The sequence below is a fragment of the Protopterus annectens genome, chromosome 8.part0 (genome assembly GCF_019279795.1).
Source record: "Protopterus annectens isolate FY-2018-M chromosome 8.part0, PAN1.0, whole genome shotgun sequence".
Lineage (NCBI taxonomy): Eukaryota > Metazoa > Chordata > Ceratodontiformes > Protopteridae > Protopterus > Protopterus annectens.
This window is the reverse complement of record NC_056741.1, coordinates 637,609,845-637,634,319: the sequence shown is the minus strand read 5'-3', so window position 1 is coordinate 637,634,319 and position 24,475 is coordinate 637,609,845. Positions and strand designations below refer to the sequence as shown.

The 24,475-nt window shown below is 44.3% G+C and overlaps 1 protein-coding gene across 1 annotated transcript in view; it reads left to right on the top strand.

Moving 5' to 3' along the window:
• The window catches only part of CCDC22 (coiled-coil domain containing 22), a 645,106-nt gene that overhangs the window by 504,650 nt on the left and 115,981 nt on the right, over positions 1-24,475 (top strand). Inside the window, exon 16 of the mRNA XM_044080125.1 lies at positions 13,337-13,411. Coding sequence (XP_043936060.1) covers positions 13,337-13,411 — 75 coding nt within the window. The remainder of the gene's footprint in view (positions 1-13,336; positions 13,412-24,475) is intronic.

Genomic DNA, 24,475 nt, shown 5'->3' with positions numbered 1-24,475 from the left:
CTACAGGCACAATTCCTGCCAGGGAAGGAAAACACACTGGCAGACAACTTAAGCCGAAATATGACAGACCCACACGAATGGAAGTTGCATCCTCAAGTCTTCTCAAAGATAACTCAAGCATGGGGACAGCCAGACATAGACCTATTTGCTACCCACAGAAATTACCAGTTGGAAAAATTCTGCTCAAGGACCTATCATCCACAGGCCTGGAAAGTGGACGCACTCTCTTTCAATTGGACAGCATTGACTGTCTATGCCTTCCCACCTCTACCTCTATTGACCAAAGTCCTGTTAAAAACCAGAGCAGAGAGGCCACAAATGATTCTCATTGCTCCAGATTGGCCACGACAGCACTGGTATCCTCTCCTAAAGAGCCTGTCACACTCACCACCATGGATCCTACCTCAAGTTCCTCTTCTGTTGTCCCAGCACAACTACAAGACCCTTCACAGCCAGCTCAGAACTCTAAATCTAGCTGCATGGAAAATACCTTAATTTGCCAACAAGACTCTCCTCTCCAAGGAGGTACAGGATGTCATCTTGGAGGCCAGGAGACCCTCTACTAGAAAAACCTACTCCGCCAAATGGAAACGATTTTGTTCCTGGAATCAAGCAAAGGGCCAGAATCCTTGGGTAATAAATATACCTCAGATTTTACAGTACCTAGCTGAGATGTTAAACAATGGCCTTTCCTTCTCTTCCATCAAGATCCACGCTTCAGCCATTTCAGCACAATACAATATGGATCCTCCTTTATTCTCGCATCCTCTATTAAGGCAGTTCCTCAGAGGGGCAAAAAACATAAAACCCATATGGAAACCACCAGCTCCAGCTTGGGACCTCAACTTCGTATTGGAGAAGCTGACACTGCCTCCTTTTGAACCGGCTTCTTCAGCAGAACTACAATACTTGTCATGGAAAACAGCCTTGCCTCCTGGCTATTACCTCAGCACGCAGGGTTTCGGAGCTACAGGCCCTCATGGCTGTGCAACCATTCATCATTTTCCATCAGGACAGGGTTTCCTTACGAACCAACCCTACCTTCATGCCAAAGGTAGTATCCAGTGTGGCTTTGAATCAGACTATTCATTTACCTACCTTTTATCCAAATCCACAGAACAAAGGGGAGAGGCTACTACACTCCTTGGACATTCACAGGCAACTTCGTTATTACTTGGACAGAACAAAGTCATTCAGGAAATCTGAGCAGCTCTTTGTGTCCTATACTACAGGTGCTCAAGGAAAGGCTATTTCCAAACAGACCATTTCAAAATGGATAGCCCACTGCATACGCTTTTGTTATTCATTTCATGGAAAATCAGTGCCTGGATACATCAGATCCCACTCCACCAGGGCTACAGCTACCTCAACAGCTTTCCTCAGGGGGGTCCCTACCAAGGACATTTTGGAAGCAGCTACTTGGAGTTCAGTGCACACTTTCACCAAACACTACCACCTGCCACTATACTCAAAATCTAGAGCGGGCTTTGCCACAGCAGTCCTGCAGGGCATTCTAGTCCCTCCAAATTCCGCTTAGTACCAGCCACCCTTCCTTAGCTTTGGGATTCTACCCAAGTGTGATGACTGCAGCTGTATGCACGATGAACATAGTACAGTTTTGTACCTACCATAAATGTAGATGTTCGAGTGCGCATACAGCTGCAGTCCAGGTTACCCTCCCTCCATCCCCTCTTAGGACAGGGCTTATGACAAACACCCTTAACATACAACCTATTTGGGGTATTCCTTTATGGTGTATTTGCTTGCAACTACTGTTTTGATTTATCAACTAATGTATGTTTGCATAACATCATGTATTGCCTTCCTTTCTGGGGGCACCTGACATCTGGGGCAAGAAAAACTGAAGAAAATGGCGTCGGCTGCCTCTTTTATACCCCTGCCGCACTGACATCAGGGAAGAAGTGACAACAACCGACGCCGGACCTAGACTTTGAAATTTGGCCGACAGAGGACCCGCCTGATGGCAGGATAACCCAAGTGTGATGACTGCAGCTGTATGTGCACTCGAACATCTACATTTATGGTAGGTACAAAACTGTACTTTTCCCAAGCAGGGTTTTGCTTATAACTGCAGTACTACACTATGTTGCTGCTTTCGAGTACCGCAGCTCCTTTTAGGTAGAGAAGCTCTCACTGGAGCCCAGATGGTGGTTGACATTAATGTAAAGTAAAATATTAGACTTCAGATCTAGAAGTCCCGTATATGCACTGCACTGTATTCAGGTTGAGTTCTTATAGGAGCTCTTATTTCTGTTTAATGATCTATTCACAACTGATTTTATAATTCTACAAAAGAATGCAAACTGAATTATTGAGATGAGGAGCATTTTAGATGCGAGTAAAACAGACTAATGTTTTACAGCTTTGAGTTTTGCCATAAAGAAATGTTGTAAATGGAAATGTGGAATTTATTTACCCAAGTGATGAGCTAGTGTTTCATTTCATTTTAATTTTTTTGCCGGGTAGAAACTTACCTTGTTTAGTAATACTATCATGAAAATTTCAGTATACGTGATGTACCCATTTGTACAATTAAAGCAAAAACACATTTTTTTATCTTTATTTTTAATTTATTTTTATTAGAATTTTCACACCATGCATGGCCATCCAAGTAATACCACTCTATAAAATGTAATTAAAAACATTTCCATAAACCCCTCCTTGTCCCATATTTACGATTCCATATCCCCTCAGTTTATTCACAACTCTATACTATTCTTGCACTATACATACATACATTTTTGTCTTCATGAAAGTAGACTATAAACTGTTCTGTCTTAATGTATTTCTAAATATGTCTGGTGGCTTTCCTGCCACCAGTTTGTTTTGTATCTAACCCTTCTCCTTTTCACCTTTTCTTTTTTACCACATGTATTACTGCTTGTACATCCTTCTTGTATATTTTCTGCTTCTCTACTCAATACATCCTTATCCTCCAGCTGTCCTTCATCATTCTTTAGTTTATTATCTAGACAGATGTTCTTCGTGTTTCACTGTTGCAGTCATCACATTTGGGTTATCTGCCTGCAGGTAGCCCTCAGCCGGCCTGAATACCAGAGTCTTGGGATTTCTACATTGGATGCTGTTGCTTCTTCCATGACATCATGTCGTCAGGGGTATAAAACATGCAGCCGACGCCATTGCATCAGTCCTTCTTGCCGTGCGGTGCCCGAAGCAGTTCGCAAGTGCCGGTTGGCCGCCTCCTGAAATTTTCATTTTTGAGTTTCAGACCTGAAGTCTTCTAAAAGATAAGTACCCTGTTGGGGATCCTTTTTCTAACCAATGTCAGAAAAAAATTAATAATTGTCTTGCCTGTAGAAAGCAAATACCTCACAGAGATTTTCATTCTTACTGCGTCACCTGTTTAGGCCCAGACCACAACGTCCCTCACTGTCGGTTTTGTCCCTTTTTCAACGCAACTATTCATCGTCGGGCTATTTTTGTAGCTAAATTCTTTCGCTCTCGATCTCCGTACGCTGAAATGGCTTTGAAAAGCCATCCGACTACCAATCTTCTGAAAAAACATAAGGATAAAGACAGAGACAGACTGCATAGGTCCAAAACTGGCAACGACACTACCGTTAAGCTAGTCGCCAGTCTGCCAGGACTCAGTGAGGTGCTTTCGCAGCCCCTGATACCCACTTCTACAGATTTGCAGGCCTCTAGTGAGACCCATTCGGAGTCCGGTATGCCTTGAGATGCTTCTTCGTCCATGGAACCTGTGGATGTCTCTACCTTGGATGGGTCCGGAGCCGCTGTGCAGGCACCGGCTTCTGAGGGTGTATTCAGGCCTTCCGACTTTCATATTAAACCGACGACTTTGTTTCAAACCAAAAATACAGAATTTCTCAGGCCTAAAGTTCACACTACGCCTAGGAAACTGGTGACTAAAGCTCATTCTCAGGCCCACATGCCTCAAAAACAAATGCTTAGAATGGCTGAAGACCTCATTACTTTAATTAGGGGAAGTCAGCCTTCCCCCTCAAAAAGACCAATAACTGATTTTCCTTCTGATTCTTCAGATCAGGAGTCTAATCACTCTGATCCTTCTGATTACCAGGACATACCCTTGTCAACCTATGAGGATTCTGATGCAGAGGATTCCATTCCCTCTGCTTTCCCTCGAGATGATTTTTCTTTTGGTGAAACTCTGCATACCCTTAGAAGGCATTTCTGCTGGGAGAGCCAGGGCTACTCTCGATCCAAAAAGAGACTCGGAATTTTTAAAGTTGCCTCAACCCAGGCCTCTAGCTATCCCTCCTGTTCTGGAAATTGTAGATGATGTCTTTTTGGAATCCAGCCTTACCCCTGATACTTTGCCTCCAGCTCCCAGGAAACCTGACAGGTACTATAGAGTACCTGACTCCCACAAATTTACCCATACTTGGACGATTGCTACTACAGCACCTGGCATTTGTAAAGAGACTTCTACCGTCACTGGGGTACACCATCAACGAAAAGAAATCACAGCTGTTAGCCAGCCAACAGATTGTATTCCTGGGAGCAAGCTTGAACACAACTTCCCAGATGGCATTCCTCACTCCAGAGAAACAAATTTATTTGACAAACTACTTCAATCTGTTGGCCACCAAAACCTGACTATCTGCAATAAAAATACTGCAAGCCGTAGGGTTCATGGCCTCTTGCATTCTACTAATTCCATATGTAAGACTGCATATGAGGAAACTTCAGTGGTACTTAAAAAGTTTCTGGTGTCAACATTCTCAGGACCTGGAAACAATGATTCCTATCATTCCTTGCTTAAGGATAGAGTTCCTTTAGTGGGCAGAGGCCTGCAACCACAACAAGGGACTCCCTTTCATTATACCCCCTGCCGCCCTAACCCTAACAACAGATGCATCAGACTATGCATGCAGGGCTCACATGGTAGGGCATTGCATTCAGGGCAAATGGAGCCCAAATCAAAGGTACCTGCATATCAATCAAAAAGTAATGTTAGCTATACAGAATGCTCTGACAGCCTTCAAAGGCCTTATTCTTCCAGGACAACTATTGGTAAAGACAGACAACACCACAGTTGTATGGTACATAAACAAGCCGGGGGAACCCATTCCTACCCACTCTGCAGATTAGCCATGGCTCTGCGGAACACAGCCTTGGGCAGCCAAGTGCACCTGCAAGCTCAGTTTCTGCCAGGCAAACTAAATTCACTGGCAGACGACTTAAACAGAAATCTCATGGACCCACACGAGTGGAAACTGGAACCCAAAATATTCAAACTTTTGAAGAACAGGTGGAGGGGGGGCACCGGAGGTGGACCTTTTTGCTTCCCCTCAGAACTATCAATTGAGCAAATACTGCACCAGAATTCCCACAGCCAAGCTTGGAAAGTGGATGCCCTTTCCTTTACCTGAGAAAGCCTCTCAGTCTATGCCTTTCCCCCTCTGTCCCTCCTCTCGAAGGTTCTACTAAAAATCAAACTGGACAAGTCAAGGACAGTCCTGATTGCACCAGACTGGCCACACCAGCACTGGTACCCTCTTTTACGAAGTCTGACAGTACTGCCACCATGGCACCTGCCTCAGACTCCTTTCCTGCTGTCCCAGCAGGCGGGCCAGGTTCTGCACCCTCAGCTACAGACCCTGAACCTTGCAGCCTGGCTCATCCCCTGAACTCATCACCAGCAACCCTTAGTAAGCAGGTGCTGGAGGTCATTCTTGAGGCAAGGAGGCCTAGTACTACAAAATTCTATTCGGAAAAGTGGAAAAGATACTGCTCCTGGAGCTAGTCCCAGGGAAGGGACACGACTGTGCCCAGCTTAGCTCATATACTTGATTACTTAACAGAAATGCTCCACAAGGGCCTATCCTTCTCGTCAGTTAAGATTCATGCCTCTGCCATTTCAGCTCATTATAATACCGAGCCACCCCTCTTCTCTCATCCTCTGATAAAACAGTTCCTGAGAGGCGCCAAAAATTTAAGACCCCCCCCAACCCCCCCCCCCCCAGGAGAGCTCCCACTCCAGCCTGGAACCTTAACTTTGTATTAGAAAAGCTCACGCTTCCGCCTTTTGAACCTGCTGCTTCAGCTGAAGTAAAATTCCTGTCATGGAAAACAGCTTTACGTCTAGCCATCAATTCAGCAAGAAGAGTGTCTGAATTGCAGGCCCTTATGGCAGTGGAACCCTTCATTATCTTCCATGCGGACAGAGTTTCCCTCAGGACTAACCCATCTTTTATGCCCATGGTGGTGTCTAGTGTGGCTTTAAACCAGTCCATTCATTTGCCAACTTTTTTCCCTAATCTTCAGAATAAAGGGGAAAGGATCCTGCACTCCCTGGATGTGCACAGGCAGGTTAGGTTCTATCTGGACAGGGCAGCCTCTCAGAAAATCTACCAGCTGCTAGTCAGCTTTGCTGCAGGGGCAGAGGGCAAGGCCATTTCAAAGCAAACCATTTCTAAATGGGTAGCACACTGCATCCATTTCTGCTACAAACAACGTGGGAAACCTTCCCATAGGGGGATCAGAACACATTCCACTAGGGCTACATCTACCTCTACAGCATTCCTCAGGGGAGTCCCTACCAGGGACATCCTGGAAGCTGCAACCTGGAGCTCTGTACACACCTTCACCAAGCATTACCACTTACCTATCTTTTTTAAATCCAAAGCTGGATTTGCCACAGCAGTCTTACAGGGCCTCATTGCCAGCCCTAGTACTTCTTAACTACTTCCACCCTTCCTTAGCTGTGGGAATCAACCCAAATGCAACAGTGACACACGAAGAACATAGTACAGTTGTGTACACTTACAATAAATGTAGCTGTTCGAGTGTATTCACTGTTGCAGTCCTGGTTACCCTCCCTCCAGTTCCCTGACTTCTCTTTTCTTCTACCCCTCCTTTTTGTTTGGCATATCTTATATCATGTGATTTGCTTTTTGCTGGGGGTGTTCCACACCATGTAATTGCTTCTTGTTTTGGGGGCACCTGATATCTGGGGCAAGAAAAACTGATGTAATGGCGATGTCCTTCATGGATGCATCTGCAGTCATAACAACTGGGTTGTCCTGTCGTCAGGCAGCCCTTCGGTCGGCCGGATTCCAAAGTCCGGGTCCGGCTTCGGCTGATGTCGCACTTCACCCGACGTCATCTCTGCTGGTCTTCGGGTATAAAGGCATCAGCCAACGCCATTTTCTCCAGTCTTTCTTGCCGCGTGGCGCCCGAAGCAGAAGCGGTTCGCAAGTGCCGGTCGGTCAGATCCAGAGATTACTACTACCGAATACTCCTTCAAAGACTTCTAAAAGCTAAGTACCCCGTTGGGGACTCTTTCTTGCCTCAGCCGATGTCAGAAAAAGTCAATAACTGTTTAACTTGTGGGAAACAAATACCTCATAAAGATTTCCACTCTTACTGTTTGCCTTGTTTAGGCCCAGACCACGACGTAGCAGCCTGTTCGGCCTGTGCTTCTTTCAACCGACGAACGCTTAGACGTCGGTCGGAGTTTGCTGAACAGTTTTTCAGCTCTGAATTTGCGTACATTATGCCGTCGGATCCTCCGACTACCCAAATTATTAAAAACGCAAAGAAAAGACCGACACTCGCGGTCCGCGGTTTCGCCGAAACCATGGTTAAGCAAATCATGAGTGTCTCGGTTTCGGCGAAACCGAAAACTGATCAGAGTACAGCCGAATCAATGACTACTACTGAGGTTCCGGTTACCTTACTTGAATCGACCTCAGAAATTTTACCCACTACAGTGGTTATTAGTGACTTATCAGACACCATCCCTTTGGATGTCTCTACCCCAGCACGTGGTGCTGCTAGGCCTCCTGCAGCCATGTCTATTAAGGCCTTCGCCAGGGCTAAAGCAGCCAAATCTACTAAGTCAGTGCCTGTTAAACCCCCCTCAACCAGGCCCACTTCTAGTTCACAAATGCTTACTCTGGCAGAAGATTTAATTTCCTTAATTAGGGGATCTCAATCTCACCCAGACAGGGCCTCTCAGCCCCCAGAAAAGAGACCTAGAGCAGAGCCCCTCGAGCCTGTGTCCTCTGATGATTCTCCGGAAGACTCAGATATTACAGACCAGCCAGAGGCTCCTTTCTCCAATTTTGAGGACTCAGATGCTGAAGAATCCATTCCAGCTGCTTCCCCACCAGAAGAATTCTCCTTTGGGGAAACCTTACATGCCATGAGAGAACAATTCCAATGGCAGGAACAGGATTTTTCAGACTCCAGAAAAAGACTTAGGACTTTTCTGCACCTGCCACAACACAGGCCCTTAGCTATACCTCCTGTCCTCTCTGTTGTGGACGATGCATTTAATGATGTTTGCACTGCACCAGATTCTTTACCTCCAGCACCTGCCAAACCAGATAGATTTTACAGGGTGCCAGACACTCATCATCACCTATACAAGGCCCTCTTGCAGACCCCAAACTATATCCCAGGGCCCTAAGGCAGTAGCCTCAACCACAGCAAAAACCCTATTCCTTCTGAAAGGGAAGCCAGGTCTTTAGACAGATGGGGCAAAAGGTTTACACCTCTGCTACTCTCTCAGCTAGAGCTTTAAACTGTCAGTTTCACATGATACAATACCAAGAGTTTATGCTTGATCAGTTAACTAAAAAGCTATCCTCAGATGACTCTATAGATAAGAAAAATCTATTAGAAATGGTAAATAACATACAACAGGTTAGTAACCATTCCTTAAAATGTGGCTATGATGCACTGGAGGCTTCATTTAGATCAGCCATGACTGGCACAGTGATAAGAAGGCATGCATGGCTGAAGGAACAAGTTTTACCGGATCATGTTAAAGCTAAGTTATTAGATGCTCCTATGGATAAGACCAGTTTGTTTGGTACACCTGCCCAGCAAGTAATGAAGAAAATGGAAGAAAAGGCAAAATCTGTACAAACGGTTAAAGATTTCTTGCAGGTTCAGCCCCCAAGGTTTAGCAGGAACTGGCCTGCCAAAAATTGGTCCTTTCCTGACTCCACAAGATCCCAAAGGGGCAGGAATAGACGTTCCAGAGGCAGAAATCAATCCAGAGGGAGTGCCTACAGAGGACGACAGTGGCAAGGTAATAACAGAGCCACAGGTACAGCCACTACCACTACAACAGGGCAATCACAGTGACTTGATTCTAACTCAGCCTACCAGGGAACAAATAGCAGCACCCTTAGGCGGAAAATTAACCTTATTTTCAAAGAACTGGCACTATATCACAAAAGACAAGTGGATTTTGCAAACCATAGACCAAGGTTACCGGTTCCACTTCCACACTATACCAGTCAAAAGAGGAATGCCAAACCTACCTCCAAATCAAAAAACAGAAGCTCTACAGCAGATACTGCAATTAACAAAGATGAGAGCTGTGGAAAGAGTACCAATAACAGAACAAGGCAAAGGATTCTACTCCAGACTATTCCTAGTTCCAAGAAAGGTAAAAAGTTGGAGACCTATTCTCGATCTGTCCACCTTAAACACATACATCATTGTCCCAAAATTCAAGATGCTGACCCTACAGCAACTTCTTCCCATGCTGGGCAAGGAGTGTTGGCTGGTAACTCTAGATCTCAAGGAGGCATACCTGCACGTCCCCATTCGACCAATTTGCAGAAGATACCTCAGATTTCTTGCAGGATCAGAGCACTGTCAATTCTCAGCATTGCCCTTTGGCTTATCTACTGTGCCCAGAGTATTCACAAAATGCCTGGCATCAGTAATCGCCCACTGCAGACTACAGGGAATCCAAATTTATCCATACCTGGACGACTGCCTGCTACAAGGGGACAACAAAAGCAAGCTGACAACAGATTTACAAAGGGTCATTTACTTGCTACAAGCATTGGGATACACAGTCAATTTGCAAAAATCAAGGCTGATTCCATCCCAAACAAGGACATTCTTGGGCGCGGAATTGGACACAGTAAAACAAATGGCATTCCTAGCTGCAGAAAAACAAAAAGATCTCCCTCTTTACTTCTTGGCACTAACAAATCACAGCAAGCTAACAGCAAGAAAAGTTCTGCAGGCCTTGGGCTTCATGGCATCATGCATAATCTTGGTTCCACATGCCAGACTACATATGAGAAAACTGCAGTGGTACCTAAAGAATTTATGGTCCCAACACAGGCACAGCCTAGAAGCAGAAATTCCACTAATTCCATGCCTAAAACAGGAGTTCCTATGGTGGGCTCAAGCATGCCAGTCAAACCCAGGCTTACCCTTTCACAAATATCAAGCAAGCCAAACCATCACAACAGACGCCTCAGACCTAGGATGGGGGGCTCACATGCTGGACAAATGCGTGCAAGGATTGTGGACGAGGACCAACTTCACCTGCACATCAACCTAAAAGAAATGCTGGCAGTAAAACTGGCAATCCAAAAATTCAGACCATTTCTCAAAGAAGGCCATTTGATGATAAGGACAGACAACACCACAGTCATGTGGTACATCAACAAACAGGGAGGCACTCATTCATACCCCTATGCAGAATGACTTTGGACCTTTGGAGCCTGGCACTCAGCTACAACATCCAGTTACAGGCAATGTTTGTACCGGAAAGGAGAACACTCTAGCAGACATGTTAAGCAGAACCACCTCGGATGCTCACGAATGGATGCTACACCCGACATCTTCAAGACCATCGCAAAGAAATGGGGAATGCCACAGATAGATCTATTCGCTTCCCCTCTCAACCACCAGCTCAAAAAATTCTGCACAAGGACATTCCATCCACTTGCATCGAAAGTGGATTCGCTCTCCTTCAGCTGGAAAGGCCTGACAGCATATGCATTCCCACCTCTTCCCTTGATACACAAGGTATTACTAAAAATCAAGGAGGAACGTCCAAGGATAATCCTGATAGCTCCAAACTGGCCAAGACAACACTGGTACCCACTGCTGAGGAGCATGTCTCGGGACAAAATGTGGCCAATACCCCTGATGCCTTTGATGTTAACTCAGTACAACTACAGCATCATGCATCCAAACCTAAAAACGTTGCAGCTGACTGCATGGCACATCACATAGCAGCAACTATTCCAGATCTCTCCCAAAGGGTGAAAGACATTATCCTTGAAGCCCGCAGACCTTCAACAAGAAGGAACTATGCAGGGAAATGGAAAAGGTTTGTCATTTGGAGTGCTGAAAGAGGGAAGGATGTGTCGAATATAGATATGGCTAACATTCTGGAGTACTTGGCAGAGCTTCTACATACAGGCCTGTCCTATTCCTCCATCAAGATACATGCATCAGCTATTTCAGCAGAATACAGCTTTGATCCACCTGTCTTCTCACATCCTCTACTCAGACAGTTCCTCAGAGGGATCAAGAATGTAAAACCTCCTAGGAAACCACCACTGCCAGCTTGGGATTTGAACTTTGTGCTAAAAAAGTTGACACTCGCACCTTTTGAACCAGCAGCAACAGCAGACCTACAGCATCTTTCATGGAAAACTGCTTTCCTACTGGCAATAACCTCAGCAAGGAGGGTTTCTGAACTTCAGGCCCTAATGGCAGTACAACCCTTCCTAATCTTCCACCAAGACAGAGTGTCCATGAGGACTAATCCTACGTTTATGCCTAAGGTGGTATCCAGAGTGTCCTTAAACCAGGCAATCCACCTACCTACCTTCTTCCCCAACCCACAAAACAGAGGGGAAAGAATGCTGCATACCTTGGATGTACACAGACAGCTACGTTACTACCTGGACAGAACAAAAAGTGACAGAAAAACTGACCAGCTTTTTGTAGCCTATGCAACAGGAAGGGAAGGAAAAGCAATTTCCAAACAGACAATCTCCAAATGGATAGGAAATTGCATACGATTCTGTTACTCTTTCCATGGAAAACCAATTCCACAGAGCATACGACCTCATTCTACAAGAGCAACAGCCACTACCACAGCCTTCTTACGAGGAGTGGCAACCAAGGACATTATTGAGGCGGCTACTTGGACCTCCGTGCATACATTTGCCAAGCATTATAATTTACCTCTGTATTCTAGATCCCGAGCAGGGTTTGCCACTGCTGTACTGCAAGGGATCCTAACCACACTATAATCTATTCTTCCTCCTCCCCTAGTTGGCTATGGTATTCTACCCAGTTGTTATGACTGCAGATGCATCCATGAAGGACATAGTACAGTTTTGTACCTACCATAAATGTAGATGTCCGAACTGGATAGCATCTGCAGTCAGGATTACCTTCCCTCCTTCCCCTCTGTGGTACTCCTAGGGTATTTACCCTCCTAATAGCTAGCTGGTGGGGGGGGAGTCTCTTATGGTGTATTTGTTTGTATATATGTACATACATGCTTATTTTTTGTGTTTGTCTTCTATCCTTTGGGAAACATTGGCATTTTTACCCAAAATTTAGACTTCCAAGAGGGCAACTGGCATCTGGGGCAAGAAACACTGAAGAAAATGGCGTCGGCTGATGCCTTTATACCCGAAGACCAGCAGAGATGACGTCGGGTGAAGTGCGACATCAGCCGAAGCCGGACCCGGACTTTGGAATCCGGCCGACCGAAGGGCTGCCTGATGACAGGACAACCCAGTTGTTATGACTGCAGATGCTATCCAGTTCGGACATCTACATTTATGGTAGGTACAAAACTGTACTTTGCCTGAATGTTTTATACCCCTGATGACCTGACATCATGGAAGAAGCGACAGCATCCGATGCAGAAATCCCAAGACTCTGGTATTCGGGCCGGCTGAGGGCTACCTGCAGGCAGATAACCCAAATGTGATGACTGCAACAGTGAATACACTCAAACATCTACATTTATGGTAAGTGTACACAGCTGTACTTTCCTTTTACTGAGCCACATTTTTACATACCATTCCTAGGCCTTACCAGCATTATACATGCTATGACCCACACCTTTGTAATTTTTTGCTATCTGCTTTTTTACATCCACCGCAGCATTTTGAATTTCCACTCTTTCCTCCCTAGTCTGTTCACAGCTCCTAGAACCACCTCATGGAGACAAAATTCCAAATTATTGTGAATCTTCTCCTTGAAAATACATGGCCACATCAATCTAGGCCCTTGCCTTTAATCTCTGCACATGTACATTGCATATGTTACTGATCAGTATTACTGTTTCCACCATGAAAACACTCCAAAGTCTGGAATTATCTAGTTGTTAACTAGCTTATAATAAGCCCAGAGGAAACCAAAATAATGCATTTATACAAATTTAGTGATGGAGTGGTTTGTTCAGTAGTGTCTTTACATTTTCTCACTGGAAAAGTTGATTTTATTTATGTTAATAATGTACGATTTCATCCACTACTGTTCTAAAAGCTGTTTCTGTTTTCTTTCATTTTTTTAGAATTGCACTCAGCTAATTCAGACAATAGAAGATACAGGTACAATCATGCGAGAAATCCGAGATCTGGAAGAACAGGTAAAGTACGAGAGGGCTTCAAGCATCCCCAGTTAGAAAGCAAAAAGACATCAATTATTTTTGATAACCAGCTGTGAGAATTGGCATTTTTGGCTGGTTCATTGAAAATACTGATTCATCTACATTAGTTTCCTTTAAGTAGAGGAGATTTCTCCTTGTTCACCTCCAGAGTTGTGTCAGTTAATTATAGTCATAGCAGAGGTACAGAGAAAACTGTCTCTTGCATGGGGTGCTTTTCCCCATAGACAGATGCATCAGCTGGAGTTTTTACGACTTGGTTTGTGATAAGACTTCATTCATTAAGTTGTTCTCTCATGTCTCCAGTGACAAGCATACTGGTAAGAATATAGACCAGCAGTTCTCTCTGTTAATCTGGGAAAGTGGACTAAAGAGTTCCTTGCAGTGTTACATACATTTTTGCCATGTTTATTATGGTACACTTCTCTGTGTCAAGTGTTTTTAGGCTAGATTTTTTTACATTAGGATTGTGTGCAGCTGAGGAAAATTGCAAGGGGAAGCATTTTCCCAAGTTGTAGTTCAGTCTGCCTTTATCTTCTACTTGTTTACTACTTTGTAAAAAACTGTGAGTGGTGAGAACTCGGTCATTCTTTTCGTGGTATAGTCCGCGGTTGTACTAGTAACTCCTGAGACTTCAGCTACAGAATGTCACCAACATACCTTCCAGAGCTTAGCACATACCTTCTCCCGCTGCATTGAGTGAATACCCTTCCCACCTGGACATCAGTGTTATAAGAAGGATGCCCACCCATGCCATCTTCAGTTCTTTCTTGCCATAATTCACTCAAGATCGAATACATTGTTCTGATTGAAGGCTTATAGTGCATGCATATCTGAACTGCTTCTTACTGAAGTTGGTGCGCCTTGCTTGCTGTGGCATAGACTGGATTCGGGCCTGCTGGATCTAGCTTTGTTTTTGTAACTTGAGCACTAATCCAGGCATTCTCTAAAGTATTCAATTGTATTTATTACTGCTTGGTAGTAACTTGATTAAAGTGTAGCTATCATTCTAAGTCTTTTGGATTAAGCACTTAGGCTTCAGACCAGTTGTTTTACATTAGGAAGGTTTGTGGCATGCACTGTGGTGGCAGGACAGGTAGCTTTCATCCTTCTAAGTTGGGAACTGCTGATTGAGAGCCCAGTGTCTGTTATTCTTAAAGTGAATTAGTTCTGGTTTAAGCACTTGGGCTTCAGGCCAGTTATTTTACACTAAGAAGGTTTGTGGTCTGCACTCTTGTGGGAGAAGAGGCTGGACTCTGCCCTTCTGAGCTGGGAATTTCTGGTTAAAGGTTTATAGTGCCTGAATATTTGAACTGTATCTTTCTGAAATTGGTACACCTTGTTTGCTGTAGCATAGACTAGATCCAGGCCTGCTGAATCTAGCTTTGTTTATATGCTTGTTGTTTGTTTGCTTGTTATTTCCCTGAAACGCTAATTCCACCTAATACGCAGCTTCTCAACGCTTCTGTGGATCACTAGTGATATCTGCATTGCTTACTGTACTTATTTCCTTGTTTCACTTGAAAGAAAGTTACTGTTTGTCGTTTTTGCATTTGTTACCTGTAACACATTGCACTTAAGTTACCTGGCACTTGCTCACTAAAGCAATTATATAAGTCAGCACTAAAAATTAAAAGCACTACACCCTCACTCCCCACTGGCCCTGGTTTTCAATTATTAAGGAATTCCCAATATTATTCTAGCATGTCCAAAGGTCAGTTGTCAATCTCCTCTCCGGTCCAGCTGGTGAATCTGGGAATCTTGAGGCAATGTTACAACTGCCTCATGTACACAGACAACCCTCTCCTCCTCCCAACAAATTCCAACACATGTGAGAGATGCAACCATATAGCCAAACTGGAGGCTAAGCTCTCTCAACTCAGTACTGGCATAACCAGTCAGGAGGAGAAGGAAACCACACTCACTACAATTCCAGTCTCACACAGACCTACCACGACAGCAAACCAAACACATAATCACACAAAAACATACTGGAGGCTCTAAATAAAGATCTGCCAAGCAGCAGAGACCTCCAAAGCAGACACCCAAGCAGCCGCTACCCCAAAACAAAACACGTGCAACACATATCTCACAAAGCCAGTGTGCCAAACAGTCACAGCCCTTAAGACTAAACAACACACCTGATACACTTGTAATAGGTGACTCTATCGTCAGGCACACTGACGTCCCGCTCACCAGGCTGAACAAGGAGAGGGTCATGGTGAGCAGCCTGTCGGGCGCTAGGATCCGCCACATAACACAAGCACTCAGGTCACTCCAAGGCAAGTACAAATATGACTCAGTCATTGTCCATGCTGGTGTGAATGACCTGAGACGTACCTCCCTGGACTACATGAAAAGAGACATAAAGGAGCTCTCTGAGCATGTAGCCAGGCCGGTATGACCCTGACCTTGAGTAGCATCTTACCCTCACCAAGAATGATGCCACAATATGAAGACAAGATGATCAATTTCAACAATTGGTGTCATTCAAAGGGGATCCAATGCCTGTCAGCTTGGGATGATATGCTCGACAAGCCACGATGCTTCGCTAGGGACGGCTTGCACCTGTCACCCCTGGGCTTTCGGATATTGGCAAAGGCTCTTGCTACCCCCATAGTGCCTTTTTTAAGCAAGGCTCAAAAGACAAACCCACCTCCATAGGTATCACAAGGGATAAGAAACTAAGAGTAATGCTACTCAATGCCAGAAGTCTAAACCTCAAGATGCACGCACTTGAAACTCTCCTTAGCATGGAGAACATCGATATCTGTGCAGTAACAGAAACCTGGTTCAGGGCTCCTGAGAGCACCCCAGCACTACCAGGTTATACCTCATACCATGCTTTCGCCCCAAAACTTGGACCGAACCACAAAAGGAGGGGGAGTATCGATATTCATCAAAGATACCCACACCTCCAGGTTGGTGGCAAAACACGAAGCATCAGAGACTATCCATGTGCAACTAACAGTGGGTAAAACTGCCTTCCAGTTTATAGCCTGCTACAGACCACCCAAACCCAGGAACCCCACTCGGCCTTCCTGAGAACACTGGAAAATATGAAGGTCTCTCCAAACACCATTATATTGGGCGACTTCAACTACCCAAACATAGACTGGGAGCATTAGTCTAGCTCCAACACCCTAGCCCAAAGGTTCCTAGAATTTATAAACTCAAATGCTATGGAACAACTTGTTACCACTCCCACAAGAGGGGAAAACATACTGGACCTGATCATCACCAACATGGGGACTCTATGCTCCAGACCAGAAGTGTATCCTCACTGGTAAGATCAGACCATAAACTAATCTCACTGGATATTCACATCCCGACCCCACCCCCTGCCCAGAAAACCACAGTGAAAAACTTCTCTAAAGCAAATTTCACACTCCTCAAAACCGAGGTGGAATCCTTTAAAGCCCCCGGGCCTGTGGAAAATATGGCCCAGACCGCAGAATCCTTTATAAACGCATTCTATGAACACCTTCAGGAATGCATGGATCATGCGATCCCAAATAAAACCAAGACCCAATCCTCCAAAGGCAGACGTCCTGTCTGGTGGACCCCAGCCATAAACAAACTATACAATAGAAGGAGGAAGCTACTAAATGATAGAGCAAAATCCCAAAAAGGGAAGGCATCACTGATCAGTATTCGCAAAAAACTACGGGCACACATAAAATTATCTAAGGCCAGCTTCGAGAGAAAAATTGCACAGGACACTAAGGATAATCACAAGGCTTTCTTTAGTTATGTTAGGAACCTGGGTGGTAATTCCCAGATATGCTCAGAATTAGTCCAAAATGACAAAAATACACGAACCCACAGACATTGCCAACATTCTAGCTGACAGGTTCAGCAAACTTCTCCTCCCCACCAAAAGTGCAAATATCTATCCAAGCAGAGTGCTGCCCCTGACATCTCAGATGCTCAGGTAAGAGCCGCCTCTCCAAAGCAAAAACACAGCATCAATGGGACCAGACGGTGTCCCGGCTGCGCCCTACATGAACTCCAAGAAGAGCTAAACCCAAACATAAAACTACTGTTCAATCTCAGCCTTACTACAGGATATGTGCCCAAAGAGTGGCGACAGCAACAGTGGTCCCTCTCCATAAAGGTGGTGCCTCAACGGATCCTGGAAACTATCGCCCCATAAGCCTGACTAGCTTGGTCTGCAAAGCTATGGAAAGGATCATCATGGACCTCATAAATAAAAATATTGGGGACCTACAAACACTGGATCCTACCCAGTTCGGCTTTGTTAAGGGCAGATCCTGCCTCTTAAACCTGGTTGATTTCTTTGAAACAGTCACCAAGGCCATTGACGGGGGAAGGTGGTCCACACAGCCTACCTGGACCTCGCAAAAGCCTTCGATACAATACCCCACTCGGGCATTATAGATAAGCTCACCAACTTAAATATAAACCCCTATGTCACTAGATGGATTGCAAACTGGCTCAAGGACAGAACCCACATGGTTAGAATTGCTGGAGCCATGTCAGACTCCAAACCAGTTACAAGTGGTGTCCCACAAGGCTCAGTCCTGGGACCTCCCTTGTTCGGTATATATTTCTCGGAGGTACAGGCCAACACGGAAGGACTGTGGCTGACCAAGTTCGCAGATGACTGCAAACTGGGCGCCATAATTGACTCTCCAGCCGACACAAGCATCCTCCAAAAGGGCCTCATAGAAACAGACAACTGGTGCCAGAGCCGTGGCCTCAAGCTAAATGCCAAAAAGTGTATAGTCATCCCTTTGGCAAAACAAAGTGCCACAAATTACCACATAGGTGGTAATCCATTAAGTACAGAAGAAGTAATTAGGGACCTGGGGACCCAAGTTGATAGCAATCTCTCATTTGACAACCACGTGGCCAAAGTGGTTAGAAAAACATTTTATATAGCCCACCTAATCATGAAGGGATTCACATCTAGATCAGGGAGGTCATTGTGCCTCTTTACTCATCCCTCATCAGGCCCATAATTGAGTACAATGCCCCTTTGGGATGTACCTTACCAGACACCTGCAGCAACTGGAAAGACCCCAAAAGTACCTCACCAAGAGGATCAAAGGGCTCAAACAGATGCCATATGCTGCCCGGTTAAAGAAACTCCAGCTCTACTCAGTGGCATACCGCCTGTTCAGAGGCGATCTGTGCCTGACGATAAGCCATGTCCAACCCGGAATTAATGGACATGCTGCACCTCAGAAAATCCAAATCCCATCGAGCTACGCGCTCGAGAGACTTGAACCTCAGCACTGAAATAAATAGGACATGCTGGAGGGACAGATTCATAACCCAGATGCTCCCTTCACTCTGGAATAAAATCCCAGTCCAGGTTAGGCAGAGTCCCTCATTGACTGTCTTCAAGAGGAATCTTGATGAGTGGATGGGAGATCATAGGTTTACCCCGGGTATCACTTCTGTGTCACTGTTAGACAGAGGCACAGTATACTAACCTCGAAAAAGGGCATAGCAAAATAAATTTAAAATGGGTGGCGAAAGCCAAACACATTCTGGCTAGGCTTATAAATGCCCTAGGGCAGATAGCCTAGTATGAACCTATGAAGGATCAGTTGTAGATTAGGCCTGGCTTAGAGAGTTAACAGATAAGTACTCTTCTGGGAAATTAAGTCCAGTAACAAAAGGCACAGCACGACCATCCATATAAAACAGGGTTTATTACATCAAGCTTTCAAGTTGAAACTCTCTTTCAAGAATGAATCCATACATTAAAACCACAGCGTAAATATACAACTCCAGCCAATCACATAACTCATAAACACATTATATAATTATGCAGTTTATATATAATTAACTAAACCTAGCTTATTAGAAAACTTCATTAAAACCAACAGTCAGCTTACAAAAATATTTCATTACAACATAAAAAACTTCATAAAACAAATATAGTATTCTAACTGACATATGCTTGTTTTAATTTTAAAATTAATACTATTAGTTTTATTAAGCCCTGGGTAGACATCAGATCTAAAAAAAGTTTATCCATTTGTATGCTGCTCTCTGTGGCATTCACAATGTCCCCTCCCCTCTTATTCTTGTAAACTCTCTGCAGTATCCTAAATTTAAAGGCATGCTCATTTCCACAATGTAAAATATGCTTGCCAAGTGCATTTGTCTCAACCCCTCTTCTTATGTCAGATAAATGGGAGGCAATTCTCTCCTTAAATTTGCAGTTGTTTTTTCCAATATAAAAATGTAAACATTTCTCACAATTAGCCAAATAAACACTTCCCAAATGCCTTAAAAGTAAAATTGACTTGTGTTATGGGATGTATAGGATACTGCAGAGTTTACAAGAATAAGAGGGGAGTGGACATTGTGAATGCCACAGGGAGAGCAGAATACAAATGGATAAACTTGTTTAGATCTGATGTCTACCCAGGGCTTAATAAAACTAATAGTATTAAACCCATTTTAAAATTAAAACACGCATATATCAGAATACTATATTTGTTTTATGAAGTTTTTTATGTTGTAATGAAGTATTTTAGTAAGTTGACTATTGTTTTTAATGAAGTTTTCTAATAAACTAGGTTTAGTTAATTATATAAATTATATATAAATTGCATAATTATATATAAAGTGTTTATGAGTTATGTTACGTGATTGGCTGGTGGTGTATATTTACTCTGTGGTTTTAATGTATGGATTCATTCTTGAAAAAGAGTTTCAACTCGAAAGCTTGATGTAATAAACCCTGATGTTCTTCGTGTTTCCCTGTCGCAGTCATCACATTTGGGTTATCTGCTTGCAGCAGCCCTCAGTCGGCCTGATTAACAAAGTCTTGGGTCCTGCGTCGGTTGCTGTCCGTTATTCCATGACATCAGGTCGTCAGGGGTATAAAATATGCAGCCGACACCATTACATCAGTCTTTCATGCCGTGCGGTGCCTGAAGCAGAATCAGTTCGCAAGTGCCGGTCGGCCTACTCCTGAAATTTTAATTTTCGAGTTTCAGAACCAAAGTCTTCAACTAAAAGCTAAGTACCCTGTTGGGGAAACTTTTTCTTGCTCTAAACTGATGTCAGTAAAAGTAAGTAATTGCATTACTTGTGGAAAGCAAATACCTCATAAAGATTTTCATTCGTACTGTATTACTTGCCTAGGCCTTGACCACGACCTACCTCGCTGTCAGTTTTGTGCCTTATTTAAACCACGAACTATCTGTCCTCGGTATATTTTCGCTTCTAAATATTTTGGTGTTCGGTTCAATTATCCTGATATGTCTTTGGTAAGCCAACCAACTACCGACATTCCGAAAAAGCGCAAAGATAATGACAGAGACAGGCCTCCTACGTCCAAAGCTGCCGACGTTTCTCCTAAGCCAGTCACCGGTACTCAATGAGATGCATTCGCAGCTCTTGATACCCACTACTTCAGATTCGCAGGCCTCTACTGAGACCCATTCGGAGTCCGTTATGCCACGAGATGCTTCAACTGTGGAACCTGGGGATGTCTCTACCTTGAATGGGTCCGACGTCGCTGTACAGGCACCGGCTTCTGAGGGTGTATTCAGGCCTACTTACTTACGTATTAAACTGATGACATCTTCTTCTTCAAGGCCTAAATCCTGAACCATGCATAGAAAAATGACGCCCAGACCGCATGGTCAGGACTCTATGCCTAAAAAGCAAATGATAAGAATGACTGAAGACTTTATTACTTTAATCAGGGGAAGCCAGCCTTCCCCTTCTAAGAGACCTAGGACTGAGTTTGCTCTTGATACTTTTGACCAGGATTCTGAATTTTCTGTTTCCTCTGATGACCAGGATTTACCCTTATCTACCTATGAGGATTCTGAGGCTGAGGACTCTATTCCCTCTGCTTCTCATCCAGAGGATTTCTCTTTTGGTGAAACCTTGCATACTCTCAGGGAGCATTTCATTGGGAAAGTCAGGATTTCTCTGATTCTAAAAAGAGGCGTAGGGATTTCTTATTACTGCCACAGCACAGGCCTTTAGCCATACATCCTGTACTAGACATTGTTGATGATGCCTTTTTGGTGTCTAGCTTGGCCCCTGACTCTCTACCTCCTGCTCCCAGAAAACCTGATAGATATTACAGGCTCCCTGACTCTCACAAGTTCCTTTTTAAAAAATCCTACTGCTGATCCTGAGACCATTTCACAGGGACCCAAGGGCATTAAAGCTACTACTGCCAAAAATCCTACCCCCTCTGTTAGAGACTCCAGGGCACTGGATAGATGAGTTAAGAAGGTGTATACTTCTGCAACTTTGGCCATTAGGGCCTTAAACTGCCAGTTTCATATGTTAAAGTATCAGCAGCATATTATTGGATTGCTTAAACAGAAAATTATGTTGATTCCTGATTGTGCTGAAATAAGAATTTACAGGATTTACTGCATTCAGCTGAACAAGTTGGAAAACATGCTTTGCAATTTGGTTTTGAGTCACTAGAGGCATCTTGCAGGGCTGATGTAACTGGGTCTGTGCTTAGAAGGCATGTTTGGCTTAAGGAGCAATCCTTGCCAGATCACGTTAAAGTAAAATTACTGGATGTTCCCTTAAACCAGAACTGCCTGTTTGGCAACAAGGCAGAAGAAGTTCTTAAAAAGATGGAGGAAAAAGCTAAATCTATGCAAACTGTTAAAAGATTTTTTACAAGTACAACCCCCAAGGTTTAGTAGGCATTGGCCTTCCAAGAATTGGTCCTTTCCTGCCTCTTCCAAACCTTCTCAGTCCAAACCCAGATCCAGCAGAGCTCTCAGGCTTCAGTCCCAGGGTACACACAGGACTAAGCAGTGGGGGGCCTCCACTTCTAAATCAGGTAGTAGTAAAACTCCCCTCTATGGTAAACTGTCTCAATGACTTCTTTTCAAAACTTCCAAGCACTTCTCAACTGACTGTCCCTTTGAGGGGAAAGATTGTTCTTCATGCAAAGAACTGGGGACTCATTATCCAGGACAAGGACAAATGGGCTTTAAATATAGTGTCCCAGGGATACAGATTTCACTTCCACACGTTACCAACACCAAGCGGATGGCCAGATCTACCCCCAAGTCAGTGGGCAGAGATCCAAAAGCAAGTATTTTCTCTCTTAAGCATGGGGGCTATTCAGTTGGTACCAGAAGAGGAAAAGGGACAAGGTTTCTACTCGAGACTTTTCCTGGCACCCAGAAAAGACCGTTCATGGCATCCTATCCTGGACCTGTCTACTCTAAACACCTTTTGGGTGATTCCAAAATTCAAGATGCTGACTCTTCACCAGTTGCTACCTATGCTAGGCAAAGAAGCCTGGTTGGCAATACTAGATTTAAAGGAAGCATACCTGCACATCCCAATCAGGGAATCTTGCAGAGGATACCTGTGCTTCAAACCAGGCTACACACAATATCAGTTCTCCGTAATGCCCTTTGGCTTATCTGCTTCACCCAGGATATTCACAAAGTGCCTCTCTCCAGTCATTACATTTTGCAGGAAAAGAAATATTCAAGTATACCCATACCTGGACAATTGTCTAATTCAGGCAGAAAGCCAGGACATACTTCTGAATCATCTGGCCTTTGTACAAAGGGTGCTAACTTCTCTGGGGTACACCATAAACAAAAAGAAATCATACCTGGCACCCTGTCAACAAATTATATTCCTGGGAGCAAGCTTGAATACAACTTTCCATATGGCTTTCCTCACACCAGAGAAACAAATTCATTTGACAACCTACTTCAAACAAGTGGCCACAAAAACCCTGCTATCTGCAAGGCGAATACTTACAAGCCTTGGGGTTCATGGCCTCCTGCATTCTTCTAATTCCATATACAAGACTGCATATGAGGAAACTACAACGGTATCTAAAAAGTCTATGGTGTTAACATTCTCAGGCTCTAGAAACAATGATTCCTATCATACCTTGCCTACGCCTAGACTTTCTTTGGTGTGCAGAGGCCTGCCACCAAAACAAGGGACTACCATTCAAACTACCCCCTGCCGCCCATACCCTAGCAACAGATTATGCATGGGGGGCTCACCTGGCAGGGAAGTGCATTCAGGGCAAATGGAACCCAAGTCAAATGCACTTGCATATCAATCAAAAAGAAATGTTAGCTGTACAGAATGCTCTGAAAGCCTTCAAGGACCACATTCTTCCAGGACAATTAATGGTAAAGACGAACAACACCACTATTATGTGGTACATAAATAAGCAGGGGGGTACACATTCTTACCCCCTCTGCAGACTAGCCATGGCATTGTAGAACACAGCCCTGAGCTGTGAAGTGCCTCTACAAGCTCAATTCCTGCCAGGAAAACTAAATACACTGGCAGATGAACTAGGCAGAAACCTCATGGACCCACACGAGTGGAAACTGGAACCAAGGATTTTCAACATGTTGACAAGCAAATGGGGGAGCCCATATATAGACCTGTTTGCCTCCCCCCAGACCTTTCAATTCAACAGGGACTCCCCACAAACAAGAAAGTGGATGCTGTGTCCTTCAGCTGGAAAAACCTATCAGTTTATGCCTTTCCTCCTCTGCTTCTGCTCTCCAAAGTACTAATAAAGATCAAACAAGACAAACCAAGGACGATTTTGATTGCACCAGACTGGCCACGCCAACACTAGTACCCCCTCTTGTGCAGTGTGTCACTGTTGGCCCCATGGCACCTAAGTCAGACTCCTACCCTATTGTCTCAGCAGGAGAACCAGATTCTGCACCCTCAGCTTCAAACGCTGAACCTAGCAGCCTGGCTAATTACCTAATCTCTCCTTTACCATCCCTCAATAAACCAGTGATGGATATCATTTTAGAGGCAAGGAGGCCTAGTACTAGAAAATCTTATGCTGAGAAATGGAAAAGATTCTGTGTCTGGAACCAATCTCGAGGGATGAGCACAGCAGTGCCCAATTTACCTCAGATTTTACAATACTTAACTGAGATGCTTCACAAGGATCTGTCTTTCTCCTCCATCAAGATTCACGCCATTTCAGCTCATTATAACGCAGAACCACCCCTCTTCTCTTATCCACTGCTCAAGGAGTTCCTCATAGGGGCCAAAAATCTACGA